Source organism: Bidens hawaiensis, unplaced genomic scaffold, assembly GCF_021521415.1.
Source record: "Bidens hawaiensis isolate Kalapana, Puna unplaced genomic scaffold, B.hawaiensis_p1.1 tig00009843_1, whole genome shotgun sequence".
Lineage (NCBI taxonomy): Eukaryota > Viridiplantae > Streptophyta > Magnoliopsida > Asterales > Asteraceae > Bidens > Bidens hawaiensis.
The window spans coordinates 638,790-656,228 of record NW_027491738.1 but is presented as its reverse complement, the minus strand read 5'-3'; the positions used below and the strand labels follow the sequence as shown (position 1 = coordinate 656,228).

General features: G+C 36.5%; 2 protein-coding genes across 2 annotated transcripts; both read left to right on the top strand.

The window, feature by feature from the left end:
* The first annotated feature begins 4,068 nt into the window (after window positions 1–4,068).
* Window positions 4,069–6,096, top strand: LOC143533712 (protein XAP5 CIRCADIAN TIMEKEEPER-like). Its single transcript, XM_077028399.1, has 12 exons — window positions 4,069–4,235; window positions 4,301–4,366; window positions 4,446–4,510; window positions 4,584–4,699; window positions 4,768–4,846; window positions 4,985–5,061; window positions 5,132–5,193; window positions 5,270–5,401; window positions 5,491–5,544; window positions 5,666–5,731; window positions 5,811–5,885; window positions 5,981–6,096. Exons 1-12 carry the CDS (start codon window positions 4,071–4,073, stop codon window positions 6,029–6,031), a joined length of 1,008 nt encoding a protein of 335 aa, XP_076884514.1. The 5' UTR covers window positions 4,069–4,070; the 3' UTR covers window positions 6,032–6,096.
* A 3,387-nt stretch (window positions 6,097–9,483) lies between these two features.
* On the top strand, window positions 9,484–11,968 carry LOC143533728 (translocon-associated protein subunit alpha-like). Its single transcript, XM_077028410.1, has 8 exons — window positions 9,484–9,493; window positions 9,629–9,799; window positions 9,868–9,918; window positions 10,018–10,106; window positions 11,170–11,247; window positions 11,341–11,544; window positions 11,637–11,708; window positions 11,797–11,968. Exons 1-8 carry the CDS (start codon window positions 9,484–9,486, stop codon window positions 11,845–11,847), a joined length of 726 nt encoding a protein of 241 aa, XP_076884525.1. The 3' UTR covers window positions 11,848–11,968.
* The last annotated feature ends 5,471 nt before the right edge of the window (window positions 11,969–17,439 follow it).

Here is a 17,439-nt window from a genome sequence, read left to right as displayed (position 1 = left end):
AAAATGTTTAACATGTTCAAAGGTCAAAGCCGAGCATCAAAATCCATTAGGTTTGTTAACACAACCTGAGATCCCGATTTGGAAATGGGATATGATAACCATGGACTTTATTATGAAGTTACCAAAAACCAATCGCCAAAATGATGCAATTTGGGTTATTGTTGACCGATTGACGAAGTCGGCTCATTTCATTCCAATTCAGGAAACATATAACATGGATAAATTGGCGCAACTATATGTGGAAAATATTGTATCACTGCATGGTGTGCCGTTGTCAATCATATCCGATAGAGATAATCATTTCACTTCTAACTTCTGGAGAAGTTTTCAAAAAGCAATGGGTACGCGGTTAAATTTGAGTACTGCTTATCATCCACAGACAGATGGACAAAGTGAGAGAACAATTCAAACATTGGAAGATATGCTTCGCGCTTGTGTTATAGATCTAGGTGGAAGCTGGGATACTCACCTAGCGTTGATGGAATTTTCGTATAATAATAGCTATCACACAAGTATACAAATGGCTCCAGACGAAGCACTATACGGACGAAAATGTAGAACACCTGTATGTTGGTCTGAAATTGGTGATAATCAGTTATCAGGTCCCGAGATTGTTCAAAGAACAACTGACCAAGTAATACAAATCCGAGAAAGATTGAAAGCAGCACGTGATAGACAGAAGAGTTATGCTGATGTAAGACGAAAACCGTTAGAATTCAAATAAAGAGACAAAGTGTTGCTCAAAGTATCACCTTGGAAAGGTGTGGTTCGTTTTGGAAAGAAAGGAAAGTTAAGTCCGCGTTTTGTTGGACCATTCAAAATTGTGGAAAGAATAGGTCCTGTAGCTTATCGACTTGAGTTACCCGAAGAAATGCAAGGAATCCATGATGTATTTCATGTATCGAATCTACGGAAATGTTTGGCTGATGAGACACTTGCTATGCCTCTAAAAGACGTACAAGTGAATGAGAAACTCAAGTTTGTAGAGGAGCCGATACAGATTGAAGATAGTCAAATCAAGTTTTTAAAACGCAAAAGGTTGAACTTGGTCAAAGTAAGATGGAATTCCCAACGTGGTCCGGAATTCACTTGGGAACTTGAGTCCGAGATGAAACGAAAATATCCACATCTCTTTGCATAAATCTCGAGGACGAGATTTTTCTAAAGGTGGGGAGGATGTAACACTGTGAAAATACCCCATCTAGTTTTGGGCCAAAAATGCCAATTTTGAAAGTTTAAGGACTTAAAATGAAAATTTTGGGTTTTTAGACTCATCGCGCTACGCGATGGTCTCCTGATGAACTCCATCGCGCTACGCGACAGAGAATCACACATTTCAAGAAAAAGGTAGGCGTCGCCCTACGCGCTGGAGAAACTCACTGGTCTCATCGCGCTACGCGATAACCAGGTTAAGTAACCCGGGACACGTGGCCAACCACGCGTCAACACGTGGCAGCCTCTGGTAAATTGCGGCGTCGCGCTACGCGACGGCCTTAGGGAAAAGGCCATCGCGCTACGCGATGGTCTGCAAAACTCACCTATAAAAGGGCAGCTACGGGTTCAAGCCATGTCATCCCATTTTCACCTTAGATTTCACATAGTTAACCTTGGTAAGCGTGCAAGAGAGTTCCGAGGTGCCGTGGGCTGTTTTTGCGAAGAGACGAGGTGTCGTTACGCTGTTTAACGAGCTGCTGATCTTGTAACGAAGTACTAGCTGAATTACTGCTGATTTCTTAGTTCTTAAGACTCGTCAAGCCGATTAAGGTAGAATTAAGGTTAAGTTACTTTACTAGTTACTTTAAATACATAAGATATAGCTTAGTTAAAGGTATAGTCGTTAAACTATAATTATTTTTTAAGTAATGTTTTATAAAGCAAAGACGTTGCTTCCACGTGAAGTAATGTTATCAAAACTATTATTTTGACTGGCATGTAGTAACTGGAAGGGGGTATCATTAGTAGACTCTTCTTGCCTAGGGAAAGCAATTCGTACAAATCCCAATCAACCGCGGGACCCGTTTGCTTACCTGGAGAAGTTTGCCAACGTGATATCCTTTATTAGGCCAAAGCGTGCTATTCCAAATGTCATATGTAAATTCAAAGTATTTTTATAAAACGACTATAACTATACTAAGGTTAGGTCAGACTTAAGAGTCTGCTGATCAGACCTCGAGTCTGCTGAACTGAATCAGACATTAAGTCTGCTGATCAGACCTCGAGTCTGCTGAACTGAATCAGACATTAAGTCTGCTGATCAGACCTTGAGTCTGCTGAACTGAAACAGACTTAAAGTCTGCTGAATAGTATCACTAGATACTTATGCATGCCTATTATGAATATAGGTTGTTAAGCATACTGAGAAGAGGAGTTGATATTATCCACTGATATACGAGGTGAACACGTTAACCTTTTACTGTCTGAACTGATTTTACTCTTGTAATAGACAGGTTGTTTGTTACAAAGAGTCTGATAAATGTTTGCATGAGATATAATCTCTAAAATCGTTATAATACAAAATAGATAATAAAAAGCAACTCAGACCGAATACACATGTGTCTGGATCCAAACATAACTGATAATTGGCATACAAAACCAAGTCAGTCATAACCGGTTCTCCAACAGGGTTATATAGCCTAGGGGAAAGTTGTCTCCGAATAGGGGCTATATACTCGGGGAACCTTTGAATTGTGTGTGTAGGGCAGTGGTACAAATCCCGAGAATGGACACGCATTCCTGCTGAGTTTGTGAAACAGAAAACTATGTTTGTATTTAACGACTGTTTTAAAAGTTTTATCGAGTCAACGTTTCACCAGCATATAGCTGACGTGTTTTTCCACCCTTGCAGGTAACTAGATGATAATAGATGATATACAAGGATTGGAGTCATACAAGATCGCTCGAGATGGCTCGTTTTTGAAAATTACAAATCCTTGTATTATTAATATCACGGTTTTGTAAAACTGAAACTCGGTTGTTTAATTCCCGAGTAGTTTTGATAGTGTAAATTTATATTCTAACATTTAAAGACTTCCGCTAAAATAAACCCGCTACTCTGATATATTTACAAAACAGGTACCAACTGATGGTCACACTCCTAGGCCCTGGATTGGGGTGTGACAAATTCTCGTAATAATAATAACACTATTTTGTAACCGAAAACTTGGGTATTTAATTCCTAAGAATTTTGCAATGTAAATTAATATTTTAATACATAAAGATTTCCGATAAAATGAACCCGCTACTTTGATATATTTACAAAACAGGTATATTAACCGGGTAGTCATGCCCAGCCCCTGGACCAGGGTGTGACAGTGATACATCCGTTGTCGATCCATTCCAGGGACCTACTGGAGATGAGAAACCAGAATAGAGGTGACAGGCCGCGGTGGCCGAGCAAGACGATTGTGGATGCGAGAGGGGGTGGTGGAGCCACGTAATAGAACCGCAACCAAGGAACTCAACGATTATTATAGTGACTATCATGGTAGGTTCTTGACTACAAAAATCCAAAAAGATGGTAAGTCAAGCAAAACAATTTCAATTTAAGTTTTAGTTGGAAACTTCGAGCAGTGGTGGAAGAGGAGAACAGCACGTGTTACAACACGTATTAGGAACAAACCTCACCAACCTTGTACAAATCTTGTTGCAAAATGTACACACAGATATACACTAACTTTCTCAAAATTGTAATTATACAAATAAATGTAAGTAATGCATACTTTTGGCTTAGCCAAGTTGGTTATGAAAATGAAGATAAGAACTATGCTTCATTCGGGAGACCACCGGTTCAAATATGAGCAACACGAGGGTTTTATCCTATCTGCGTTACGAATGAGGGTTACAGCTCTTATGTCCTAAAAAAAAATGAAACCTACAAGGATTCCAAATCGGAGTCGGTCAGAAGCTGACGTGCCACCACCAACCCAAGATAGTCACCGTTAAAAAGGAAAAAATGAAAAAGGAAAATAACACATAAAATACTTATAAACCATAGAGGTAAATCCATATACCATTCGTTCATTCATTCCGAAAACTACAAACCCTCGGTGAGTGAAACCTAGAACGCAAAGATGTCGGGTATGGGGGACGGGTACGTGGGCACAGCCCAAGACGCCGTCAGGATCCGACGACTCGAGAAACAACGAGAAGCCGAAAGGAAGAAGATCCAAGACCTCAAGTCCAAAAACGCTAAAGCCCAATCGGGTCTTCTTCAATTCGGATCCGGAACCTCTGAAGTAAGCAAGTAGCCTTGTAAATTTTACATACAGTTTGGTTATTGATTTTGTAATATGTTGATTAGATACTTGAGACCGCCTTCAAGAAGGAAACTGTTGGGTTGGTTACTAGGGAGCAGTATGTTGAGAAGGTAAGGTGATTAATGATTCATTTCTATACTTTCACTCTGGTTAGGCTAAAGTGTGATTAATTGAATGGGTTGTGCACAGAGAGTTAACATTAGAACCAAGATTGAAGAAGAAGAGAAAGAGAAGCTTCAAAAGCTACAACAAGAGTCAGTAACATAACATAACATCTGGTTGATTGCTTGAGGTTATTATGTTTTTTTTTATTATTTGTATTGTTAGGGAGGAGGAGCTTCAGCTACAGAAACTTAAAAAGAGGAAAATCAAGGCTAACCCTAGACTATCGTTTTCTGACGATATTGAAAATGAGGACGAAGAAGAAGAAGACGGCGATGATAGTAAGCGTTAGTTAATATTTAATATTCCCATTAATCGTAACACGTTATTTATTGACCTGTTTGTGGAGAAAATACAGAACCAAGTATGGTCGCACGAAGAGGCTTCGGCAAAGATCCCACAGTAGAAACTAGCTTTCTGCCAGACAGGTAAGTCGTCTCTCTGCCCACCCACGTCACACACACACACTTTTTCACACAACAGGCGGACACGCAACGTATATAAAAAAAAGTTTATTTTTAAGCTGATTAAATGTCACCATGGTGGTGTGAAGCATACTTCTTCAGTGAGAGAGAGGCAGAGGAGCAAGCTGAGCGTGAACGGTTGCGAAAACAGTGGCTACGTGAGCAAGAACAGATTAAAAGTAATTTATACTATTAAGAACTCAACGCTGCATAAGATCTTTTAGTCGTATATTAATAATTGCATTGCAGATGAGGCGCTTGAAATCACTTACAGTTACTGGGATGGAGCAGGCCATCGCCGAGTGATGCAGGTATTTGTTATATTACATTATTATTAATTTTATATTTCCACCAACCATTGACCACTTTTTTTTTTTTACATTAAAGGTTCGAAAAGGCGATACTATAGGCGAGTTCCTGCGTGCGGTTCAGCAGCAACTTGCGCCCGAGTTTCGTGAAATACGTACCACATCGGTTGAAAACCTTCTATATGTGAAAGAAGATCTCATCATTCCACATGTAAGAAATCTCTAATTTGCTTTGGATGCTATTTTCTAGTTTTTGAATTATTCTATTTCTCGGGTCTGACAACTGTTGCCTATTTTCAGCAACACAGTTTCTATGAGCTGATTGTGAACAAAGCTAGGGGAAAAAGTGGACCGGTATGTTTAGTTCTTATTATTACCGGTTACTTAATTGTCTGATCTACTGTTATCGGAGGTAAAATGGTCAATATTAAATAGATGTTTAAGTTCTTATTTTTTACATTTACTGCATCGACAGCTTTTCCACTTTGATGTGCACGAGGATGTGCGAACAATTGCAGATGCAACAATAGAGAAGGATGAGGTAACAATTTTAAGTCTTTATGTTTATATTACGTTTTTCTTCGAGTATGTTATAAATTTGTATTGTCATTATTCAATAGTCGCATGCTGGTAAAGTTGTTGAGAGGCACTGGTACGAGAAGAACAAACACATATTTCCTGCTTCAAGATGGGAGGTAAACGTTCCCACCCGTCCATTTTTTTTTTGTTATTTTTGTTGTATACATTTAACGAAAGGATGAGATTTCATGGCATTGTGATATGGTTGCAGATATATGACCCGACAAAGAAGTGGGAGAGGTATACCATCCATGGGGATTGAGGAACTGAAAGACTAGCAAAGTGTTACGTTTTCTCAGGTTTATGTCAAATGTTTTTACATGTCACATGTTTGCATTTGGATTCTATACTGTCTCTATCCGGTGGCAATTTGCTTGCCTTTTATATTGTAGTTACGTGGGTATCATTTCTGGTGTTAAAGATGCCAAGTCGTGTTATCAAGTGGTATTCTATATTTCTATGTATTTTAAATTTTGTTAAACGACCATTTTGAATATTCAAATATCATATCGGTTTGGTGAGGTATCTGTTAAAGTTGAATTTGAATTTGAATTTGATTTTGATTATTTGGTTTCATTTTACCTCTGCAGATGTGTTCAACATATTCGACATCTATGAACCTATTTAAAGTCGAATTTGAATTTGAATTTGATTATTTGGTTTCATTGTTTCAACCTGAAAAATGACTTTTGTGATCAAATTTAAACGGCATGTAATAATTAAACAAACTTAAATTATCTAAAAAGATAATTTTTGTACCGTTAACCATAATATAAACCTTCAAACGTTTTATAGTTGCATATTATAGTATATCATATTTGTTTAATATGTATTCATAAAATTAATCGTATTTTAATAATACAAAGAGCAGAAATCATAAGTAAACCAACATACTTTTTAGGTTTCCTTGTAAAATTTTGTTAACAATTCTTTGCTTGTACGCACTTCTAGTTTTTTCATCTAAATTAGGCATGTTCAAAACGGTTTGGGACTAGGAACCGGAACCGGTTCCTAACCGGTTCCTATATTCAAAACCCCTTTTTAAACCGGTTCCAGGCTCGAACCGGTTAGGGAACCGAACCGGTTCTCCCACCCTCGGACCCCTAACCTATCTAACCGGTTCTTACCGGTTCCTAACCCGGTTCCTGTACCGTAACCGGTTCCAACCGGTTACAGTGTAAATTTTTTTTTTTCGTTTTTCGTTTGCACCGAGCCTTCAATGAATGGTCATCACTCAATTCAACCAAATCCCAATTGCACCAAATCTCTTGATTACGATTATGAGGTACAATACGAACGAAACTTGGTTCGGCGTTGGAACCTTGACCAACCGATGATTGTGAGGCAGCCATAACAACAAATATGAATATAGAAGAAGAGAAAACAAGAGATTAGAGAACTCAAAACGTTGTAATAGCGTTTTTTGTATTTTTTTGCGTTCGGGTTTGCGTTTTGAGTGTTGTGATGAACCCATGACACCAAATACCTATTTATACTAGTAGTGGGGTGCTTGGGGGAGCCAAAAAACGGCTATTTTTGACCCCAACGGTCAAAAAACGGCCAAAAAAAAACGATTTCCAACGGCTATATTCGATCCAACGGCTAGAACCGGTTAGGAACCAGTTCCGGATGGTTCGGTTCCAGAACCGGTTCCGGTTCGGTTCCGGTTCCTACCCGCCCCCACTCAGAAATGCAAGAACCGGTCACGGATCATCGGGTTGAATCAGATAGGGTCCGGTTCCTACAAAAAAAGGGTAGGAACCGGTTCGGGTCCGGTTCGGGTCCACCGGTTCGGTTCCAGGAACCGGTTTCGTTGAACATCTCTAATCTAAATATCCATTAACAGTATTTTTGCATGAAACAAGCACATTTTATGTTTTTTTCCACGTAAAATTCTTTTATCTTGTAAATACATTATTATGTAACTTTTCCATAAATAAGAAAACAAACAAATATATTCAAGGGGTGTTTGGGATTCCTTATTTTCATCAACTATAACTTAAATTTTCTTTGAAAAGTTAATAAGGTGTACAAGGTGTTTTGTAAACCATAAGGCTTTATAGATTTTAACTTATGGAGAAGACAAAATAAAGGGGTTTTGAAAAATTAAAAATCTGTAACGTATTAACTTAATATGTTTGATTTACATATTACATTCCTAAACTCTCAAACCCAATTACACTTATTTTAATGAAGAGTGTCTCTTTTAGTCATTTTGATTTTTCCCAAAACCTAGACTAATCCAAACATTTTTTTTAAAAATTCATAAGTTAATAAGTCTTAATATCTTCATCTGTAAACTATTTGTTCAAAGTTATATATATCCAATTTCAAAAAAAAGTTGATCATAACATTTATCGGGAGAAAAAGACTTAGAGAATATAAATAAGTGGAATAAAACATAGCTAAAAAGCACAAACTTGCTTCCATGATAAAACAAAATGGATTAATGAAGAAACACTCGTTTAATCATTGGTCTAATTACTTAGTTCTCAGGTTAAGGTTAGTCTTTTCCACGATAGTTATAATATAATCTGGTCGATCTGGGCGGTAACACCTATAAAACAGCACCGTGAACTCGTTACGAGAAGGAGATCTTTTCGTAACAACCCTCCCGCGTGAAAATTAGTACCAGAGACTGAGTATGAATAAAACACAAGTTATCGTGGAGTACTAGAGAGTATTCTCCCGTAGAAGTGGAGATCCTTTTACCGTTGGAGGTGGAGAGGTATTTATAGCCGGATGGAAGGAGAGAAGGCATGAGCCGCCTGCCATGTCAGAAAGTCTACTAATCAGGAGGCTTGCACGTGCCCAAGGAGAGTTGGTGAACAAAATAGCTGACTGATGGTTTTGTACTATGTAGCACTATTGACGATGCGTTGTTGGCATCTTATTGGCTGAAAATCTCTTTCACCTAGATACTTTCCTTTTGCACTATTCCTAAGAAGATCTTTGGGAACAATCTTTCCTGAATGTCGGGAAATGTTTGGCGTGAGGTTAGACTTCCGCTGACGCCATGTATTTTCGTACTTGGTGCCTAATACTGTTCCGCAGAGGATGTGACAGAAGTATCTATAGTCCTTAAGGTGGGTGTGGGACCCTACCTCTTCAAGTTTCTTATCACTAAATCAGAATCATAAATTTTATTTATACACACTGATACAATTAATATATAAATTAAAAAACTTTTTTCATAAATGGTGGTCCTTATATTTTGGAGGTGGAAATCTTTGAAGTTAGTGTCCGCTTAGGATCTAAGAAGGCGTTCAAAATATAAACAAGGAAATAAATAATACTCCGAGTACAGTTGACAGTTGACCGTATCGCCTTTCATTCCCATTTCCAATTCCGATTATTAGGGCTTTCTCCTTAGTCGCTCTTCATCCTTGTTCCTTCAAGGTATACATACACTTCGATCCAGATCCACATTCTATGCTCACTATTTGCATCCAGATCTATTCTCTTAATCGCTAATGTAGTTACTTCACTTATCCATCCAATTAGCAGTCATTTTGATTCTAGCTTATATATTGATTTCACAAATTCTGTTTTTTTATTTCACTTTTGATCGAATCATTTCATGTTTTTTTATGTAGATGATTACTATTTGTCTGTATCGATTAGCTTCCAGATCTGTTATTATGTAATTGCCTCATTTCACTTCATGCACGAATTTTATCATCAGTGATTTTGATTTTACAAGGTTTAGTTTCTATGCATGCATGTATGTTTTGATTTCATCAGTTTTGTTTATATATTTTGATAGAATTAATCACTTTGAATTTGTTTCAATTGAGGAAGTATCCAATTATTTGATCTTGTTTCGTATATTTAGGTGATTACTAATTTTGCTCTGCAGTTGCTAGATCTCAGTCTGATTCAGACTCTGAAGCTGATGCCGAACTTGTGGCTGAAACTGTCAAGGAAGGTGAATATGTTGGTGATGATGTCCACGACTTCGGTGTCAGGAGTTTTAATCCGGCTCCCGGTGTGGAAGCATTGTGTGTTTTCCCTAAGAACTCTGCAAAATGTAAGTCTTCTACGGCTTGCATATTTACCTTTAAGAAACATGTTTTAATAATATCTTTGTTTCTGCAGTGGTTGTAGCTGGTCAAGAAACTGAACTTTTGATTGGATTGAAAAATGAGGGTAATGTTATGAGTTTACAATATGTTATGTGTACATTTTCTTTTTCAAGTTATTTTGCCTATGGAGAAATGAAATTGTTTATTATTGGTTGATGAACAGGCGAGCAGAGTGTGAATGTTCTTGCGGTTCATGCTAGTGTTCATCTTCCTTTTGATCATCGAATGCTGGTCCAAAATCTTTCTGTAGTGGTAATATATATTACTTGATGAAATTTATGTTTCCTTTTCAATCTGTGGATAAGGCTTAATGTTTGTTCGTTTAACTTTAAATGGACAAACGGTTGAACACGAACACTTAATTGAACAGCAACCATGGCTTTCTTGTTTGTGTTTGTTCGCTAAGAAAATTAGCATGTTCGTGCTTGTTTATGTTCATTCTTTAATGGTATAAACAGACAAACGCAACTGAATATAGAACGGATGTAACTGAGCTAAAACCAGATAAAAGTAATGTGAAGGACAACGTATTGGACCTGAAAAGTTAAATGAATATATTAACAAACGTAAACAAACCGTACGGACACGAGTGGAGCATGTTCATGTTAGTTTGTGTTTGTTCGTTAACAGTCTAAACTTTAACCGAACAAATGATCAAACACGAACAATTAAATGAACATGGTTTTCTTGTTCATCTTTGCTCATCAAGGAACTTAACATGTTCGTGTTCGTTTATGTTTGTTTGTTGACAGTCTCAATGAATGGTTCTTGAATGTAAACGAACGAACATAGCTGAGCTAAAACCAGTTAAAAGTAAATGAGCACAGCGTGCTGGGCCTAAACGTTATAAAAACTAGACTAAGTTTTAATGGGCCAAAAAAATTTAAATGAATCTTTTAACGAATGTAAATGAACGAACTTAAACAAACATAAACTAAGATACATACATTAGTGTAAATGAGCGAACATAAACAGATATAAATGAATGAACGAGACTTGTGGTCATGCTGGTTTGTTTAACTAAATGATCACAATTTTTTGTTCGTGTTTGTTCGTTTGTTAACTAAATGAACCTCCTGCCAAATGTAAACTAAGAAACATACATTAGTGTAAATGAGCGAACATAAGCAGATATAATGAATGAACGAGACATGTGGTCATGCTGGTTTGTTTAACTAAATGATCACAATTTTTTGTTCGTGTTTGTTCGTTTGTTAACTAAATGAACCTCCTGCCAAACAGTTCATGAACTGTTCACCGAATGTTCGGTCCTTTTACAGAATTTGGTATAAATTTTTGTTTTCCTACGTTACAGTCTTTCAACAACGCATCAGTTCCCGCTTCGGTTCAAGCTACATTTCCCTACATATTTGCTGTCAGCAAATTCTTGCAGGTAAAAATCAATCGCTTCTGTACACACTTTACCTTATTTTTCTCAAAAACGTTCACTTTGTGTTTTTGATCTTACATATGTTTTCTGTTGCAGCATGGAACGTTTGATCTAGTTGGGACAGTGACATACGAGATTGACCAAAAACCGTACCAGAATACATTTTATAACGGCACGATTGAAGTCACTGAATCCGGTGGGCTCATTAGTGTTGAGACCGTGTTCTTGGTTTCACTTGGACTCGCTCTTCTTGTGCTTCTCGGTTTGTGGGTCCGTTCGCAGCTGCAATTTCTTTCTAAGGTAAAATTTTATTAATAAACTACTTTTGTAACTCTTTTGTTACAATTCAAATGTTTAATGTTATGTTTTTATGGTTCGTTTGTCTGACCCAGAAAACTAAGAAGATTACAAAGGTGGAAGTTGGAACTAGGACCGTTGATGCGTCAATGGACGAGTGGCTTCAGGTTTATATTTTATTTTCTTATTATTATTGTTATGTTTGTATGTATTTATCACAACATTGTATGATAATGAATTATATTATGATTACAGGGAACTGCTTATACTCAATCACAGTCGAACAAATTGAAGAAGAAGAAGTAGAGGAGTAGATTGTGGCTAGCGGTTAGGTGATGTTGAGCAAATGCACTATGTTGTAGAATGAGTCAACAGTGCCTGTTTTATGAGTTTTGGCTAACAATTTACGGACTTTTTATTTATCAGTTTTTCATAAGTGCAATTACTTTTGGAAAATTTTTAGTTATGTTGGTTTGAAACTGTGAATCCTGTTGTTTGTTTGTGTTAACTGGTTTTAGCGTGCATGTTTTAACTATTCATCACTATCAACCAGAAATACCTTAAAAGATTAAAAGAGAAAATTATGATTTGTATACTTGTGCTTTATATGCGGGCATAATGCAGGTCCGATTCTTAAATTTATCCGATGGGCTTTTTTTATCCTTTCGTCAGTTAACTTGTCAAATTTTCCATCCACTTTCAAGGGCAATATCATACTTTCACCCCTCAAGAACTCTGGCCAATCTAGTTTTCAATATTAATCATTTGTTAAACTTAAACATAAATAACATGATTTTTGTACTTTCACCCCTCAAAAACTCTGACCAACTTTAAAGAACTACGACCAATCTAGTTTTCAATATTAATCATTTGTTAACCATAAATAACACGAATTTTCTGGTGGATTTAAAACCTCACCTCCTAAAACCCAAATAAAATAAGATCTAGAGACCTAAAACCTCATTCTTCAAGCGCCACCACCATCGTATTCGAGCACCACCAACTCCGTCAGCGTACAAAACCCCTCAATACAAACTCTAGCAAGCCAATTCCAAAATCATCAACATCAAGAGCTCCTAAACTCAAATTAAACATCAAAATATTTAGGCCATACCCTACCTGTCACACCGAGCTTTAAAATAATCAAAATTGAAGTACAAAATCGAACAACAGAGCAGATTATATCAAAATTGAAGAAGTGGGTTACTGTGACACTCCTCTAAATGGGTCATTGTCCGTACAATGTTTAATTATGATTTCTTAACGTTAATTCATTCATGATTAAATTTCGCCAATTATAATAGCAATGATTCTAGCATAGGCTACATATGCATGATACATGGCATACAAGTAATCTATTTTTATTTAAATTACTCAAAATTTTGAATTATGTCCGGCGGACACGGATGCTGGTGATATTTTTTTAACAACTCGAACATATTTGTACAAAAAAACCAAAGGTTTGAATTCTGTGTTATACGACTATATTTTATAAAATATCGACAACGGATACAAAACACTTCATGAGTAGCGGAACGAATTATGAGTGTTTATCCTAAGATACGTTATATTAGTTTATGCGTAAGCATATGAGCATTTAAACTTGATATTTGGTCGGAATAAATACATATGTCATATATGTATTACTTCAAAAGAAAAAGAAAGAAGAATAAACAAAGGTTATGTGAAGACAAGGGGCAGTTGGGAGTAAACACAAGAAATCTCAAGAAAATCAAAATGCCACCAACTTCACTCATAAAATATCATCACACATGTCATTTCTCTTGTCTCCTAGATCTTCGGCTGACAACAAATAACTCATTCCATCCTTTTAAATTTCAAACGTTCACCTCCACACTCAAACCAACATTTTCATCTTAATAAACTAATGATAAGACTACGCTTTATTTCTTTGTATATAAACAAAAACTATGGTCAAAGATAAACACATACATGCAAACACATCTCGTCCTCTCTTCTTTGCACAGGCCACCCCCTAACTCACAACCCTCTCATGGTTTACAACAACAAACTCAAGCACAGCAGCAAACATCGAACTCTATATCTCTTTCCTTATGCTTGCATCGGCTTCATCACTCCACCACCGCCAGCCGACACCTCGTTAGCACCACCTTCGCCACCAACACCGCCACTGTCATCATCATCATGGCAGCTGTAGCACACGCACCACCACCTCGGAAAATCCCATCATCAACACGCCAACTCTCTTTCTCACACGGGATTTTCAACCACACCATCGTGAACCACCACCTGCACACCCCCCCCCCCCCCTCTCTTCAACATTCCACCACTACCGTAACGCTATGCACCGGCCGATTATAGCTTCATACCCGACCCGAGATACCTCTACATTCCCGTATTAGACCGGAACTCGACCCAAAACCCTCTTCGTACTCTTCCCATAAATCGAACACAACGAGCCTGTTGCCGGTTTCTAAGCTAAAACAAGGATTTTGGAACGTTAAGTTTGTCGAACCGGGCATCACGAAGTGGAAACTAGCGCAAGCTTTCTTGTTTCATCATCCTAAACGAACCCGAAACTTAGAGCATAGTGAGCATTACTCTTCTAAAACTATCCTTATATTTATATAAAGTATGTTTATGCTAGCTCGAACACCCAACGATCAGATATGCATTAATATGTTAAAACATATGCTTAAACTTAATAAATAACGTGTTTTGGCTAAAAATATACGTTTATATGTCTATTAAAAGTCGCATGTACTCGTTTAAATATATCTTCTTCAACAAGGCTATTTGTACCAATTTCACATTGTTTTCCAAATAACCGCTTTCTTAACCAACAACTTGTGTTTTACTTCTTTATCCAAACTTTATATATTTTTATAAGTTCAAGTACTATTGACGTTGACATTTCCCCCTACTGTTAGGTTAGTCGCGCTAACCTCCGATATTGTATCGAAACAGGGTGCGTATATTCCATCTGTGAGATTTGAACAGGGCAAAAGGATATAAGTCGTGGTTTGGTTATAGGCTCAGGGTTCGTCATATTAATTCGTAGATTTAGCTAGTCTACGGAAGATCATCGTATTTGTTTCGATATGTTATCGTATATTTGTTTGCGAATTGATTCAATGATTTATGAATAATGTGATTTCATATCAAGTCTCAAAACCTGTGAACTCACCAACCATTGTGTTGACTTTTTAAATCGTATGTTTTCAGGAAATTAACAATGCACGTAAGGAATCATGAAGACAAGACCTCATTATATATATAGGATACCATTTTGATATTTAACTACTATTGTAAAAACAAATTATGGTTTATAAACACTTTTAAAACTATTGGTATCCTAATGCATGCATGTTGGCGATAATCATATGCTTATGGTATACATGACGTCACGCACCCGCGTTTCCGCTTTGGCGGGGTGTGACTGTTACGAAATCGAACTATGGGTTGAGGGATCGTAAGGTATGAGTTGGCTCTGCATCAGTTAATAATGATGGATTTGAGGGTGAGATTATGGATAACGGTGGTGAGGAGGGTGTTGGGTTTGAATGAGAGGGAGATGCAGCAGTTGCGTCCGAATGGTTGGCCGGAGGAGACGATTACTTGGTTGGCCATGAGGCCGCCGGAGTCAGGGCAGATGAATTCGGGCGGTGGTGAGGGTTTACGTTTGATGTTTTATTATTATTATTATTATTATTATTATTATTATTATTATTATTAAGGGCATGAAGGGATTTCACACTATTATTAAAAGAGCATGATAGTCATTTTACAAAGTCACCACATGGTCAACTGATGAAAGAGTATAAAAAAGCTTGTCGGAAAGCATGAGCGAAAATTTCAATCAATTTAAGAATCGACTTGGATTATGCCCCCTTATAAAAATCGGATTGATACATATCAAGAAAAGACAAGATTAACCGAGGCTATTCAAACATACATAGGGCAACTAGACGGTATTAACATAGCAATTGTGGTTATGGAGTTTCAGTTTAAGGGGAGAGAGAGGGGGGGGGGGGGGAGATCCATAGTTGGGGATACCTGTTTGATTGAATACGCTACTAAAGAATTTTCTATCTCTTATTATAGCGTGTGCTTCTGAAGGGGTATACATGTAAGAAAGAAGTTTGAGCTTGATACAAATAACCCTATAAAACATAGGGATACAAATCATAATTTTCTCAATATTAAAATATGTCTCAAAGTTTCATCACTACAATCTTTGAAATTATTATTGAACTCAAAAAAAACAAAATTCAAGTATTTTAATGACTGAATAGTAATTATTTATATTTTTTATTGTAATTACTTTTACTTTTGAGAATTTTGTTTTATTATTTTTTCAGAATATTTTGTTTTTCTCTATTATAGGTTTACATTTTTGGCGTTCTAAGCACGCTATTGAGATTTAAAATTTGAATTATTATAAATTTTCTTAAAAGTTGAGTTATGAATAAATGTATAAATGATTTTTTCTTTGTCGTGACGAACGGAACTGACATCGCCACAAACTTCGGTGCCAGTATTTATTCATAATTTTCTCGATGTTCCTATATAAATTTGATTAAAAACAGAGTTGTTTTCTCAACATTGTATATATTTGATATCCTAAGCTATATCAAGTGTCGGTATCGTGAAGATCGAATTGATACTGTAACCGATATTCATTTTTTATGATTTTCAACCTATCTAAAACATGTGTCGGTTGCTACACCGAGCGTCATGATTGTATCTGTACTTTAATGAACCAAAAGCCCGCCACGTAAGGCGAGGAATCTGACTACTTTTTATGTAAGAACCAGGGATGAGATAAGTACCTTACTCGTACCAGTACTGACAGTCAACATAACTGAGTGCCGAATACTGTACCCAATTTATTGATAGGGTATGGGTACCGGTGTACAAAAACCACAATACCACATCCAAAACATAATACCAAAACCAATAAACCATAACATCAAAATAAACCATATATGATCTTTCAAACTGTGATCAATGAAGTTACGAATCAGAATGTTCGAATCTTTCAATGAAGTATAGCATTGATTGGAAGTCAATCGGAACATGCAAGAAAAACTTTGGTTATTGATTGGTATATGCTAAGACTATATGATTATCGATTGAAATGTGCGACTCCTTGTTTCATGATTTGAAAAGCCGACTTGGTCTAAATAGCATGAAGACACGCATGTGTTGTTGGAGTATTTTTTACACATAAGAAAGCCCAACAAATTTTACTTAACATGGGTTCTATTGTTAGTAATATTATTAATAAAAGAATTAGAAAAGAAATATAATATTATTTTTTCTTTATCCGATATACACACAAAATTATATTTGTGTTCGGTTTGGGCCACATGTCCACTAGTGTTGGAGTGGTGGTTTTGAGCAAGCCCGGTTTTGAGAAAGCAAAAAATTTTTGGGTCGAAGGCAAAAAATTTTTTTAGGTCTTAAGTAAAAGTAGTATTTTGTTGGGTTTAAACAATTTAATTTTGGTATAGGCTTACTTGGTTATAATTTAGGTTGGGTAAAAAACTTTTGTATAAAAATACGATTAAACATATCTCAAATGAGACTAGAATCCATCACTTTTTGGTTGGGAGTGATATCCTTTTGCCACTAGACCAAGCTAGTGGTTATGTAATTGTATTTAAACACTAAATATACATATTGTTTTAATAAAAATACATATAATTTAAAAAAAATTAAATTTCATAGGGCTTTTTTTTAATATAAAACTTTTGGTGAATTCCCTCTTACTCGAAAAACACAGACGAAGACAAAAGAGAGTTTTGGTACTCCAAATTTTTGGTGTTTTTAATATAAGAGGCGTTTCAGAGATCGATTATTCCCTCTTCGATGATACCTCTTATTAGTTTACTCTTTTGAATTTTGATTCCA

What these genes read in the sequence shown, in the direction of transcription:
- LOC143533712 (XM_077028399.1), top strand. Translation starts at nt 4,071, where the DNA reads ATGTCGGGTATGGGGGACGGGTACGTGGGCACAGCCCAAGACGCCGTC. An exon ending in AAGATCTCATCATTCCACAT is followed by an intron (nt 5,402 to 5,490) that starts GTAAGAAATCTC and finishes GCCTATTTTCAG; the next exon opens with CAACACAGTTTCTATGAGCT. An exon ending in CTAGGGGAAAAAGTGGACCG is followed by an intron (nt 5,545 to 5,665) that starts GTATGTTTAGTT and finishes CTGCATCGACAG; the next exon opens with CTTTTCCACTTTGATGTGCA.
- LOC143533728 (XM_077028410.1), top strand. An exon ending in CCCTAAGAACTCTGCAAAAT is followed by an intron (nt 9,800 to 9,867) that starts GTAAGTCTTCTA and finishes TTGTTTCTGCAG; the next exon opens with TGGTTGTAGCTGGTCAAGAA. An exon ending in CTGTCAGCAAATTCTTGCAG is followed by an intron (nt 11,248 to 11,340) that starts GTAAAAATCAAT and finishes TTTCTGTTGCAG; the next exon opens with CATGGAACGTTTGATCTAGT.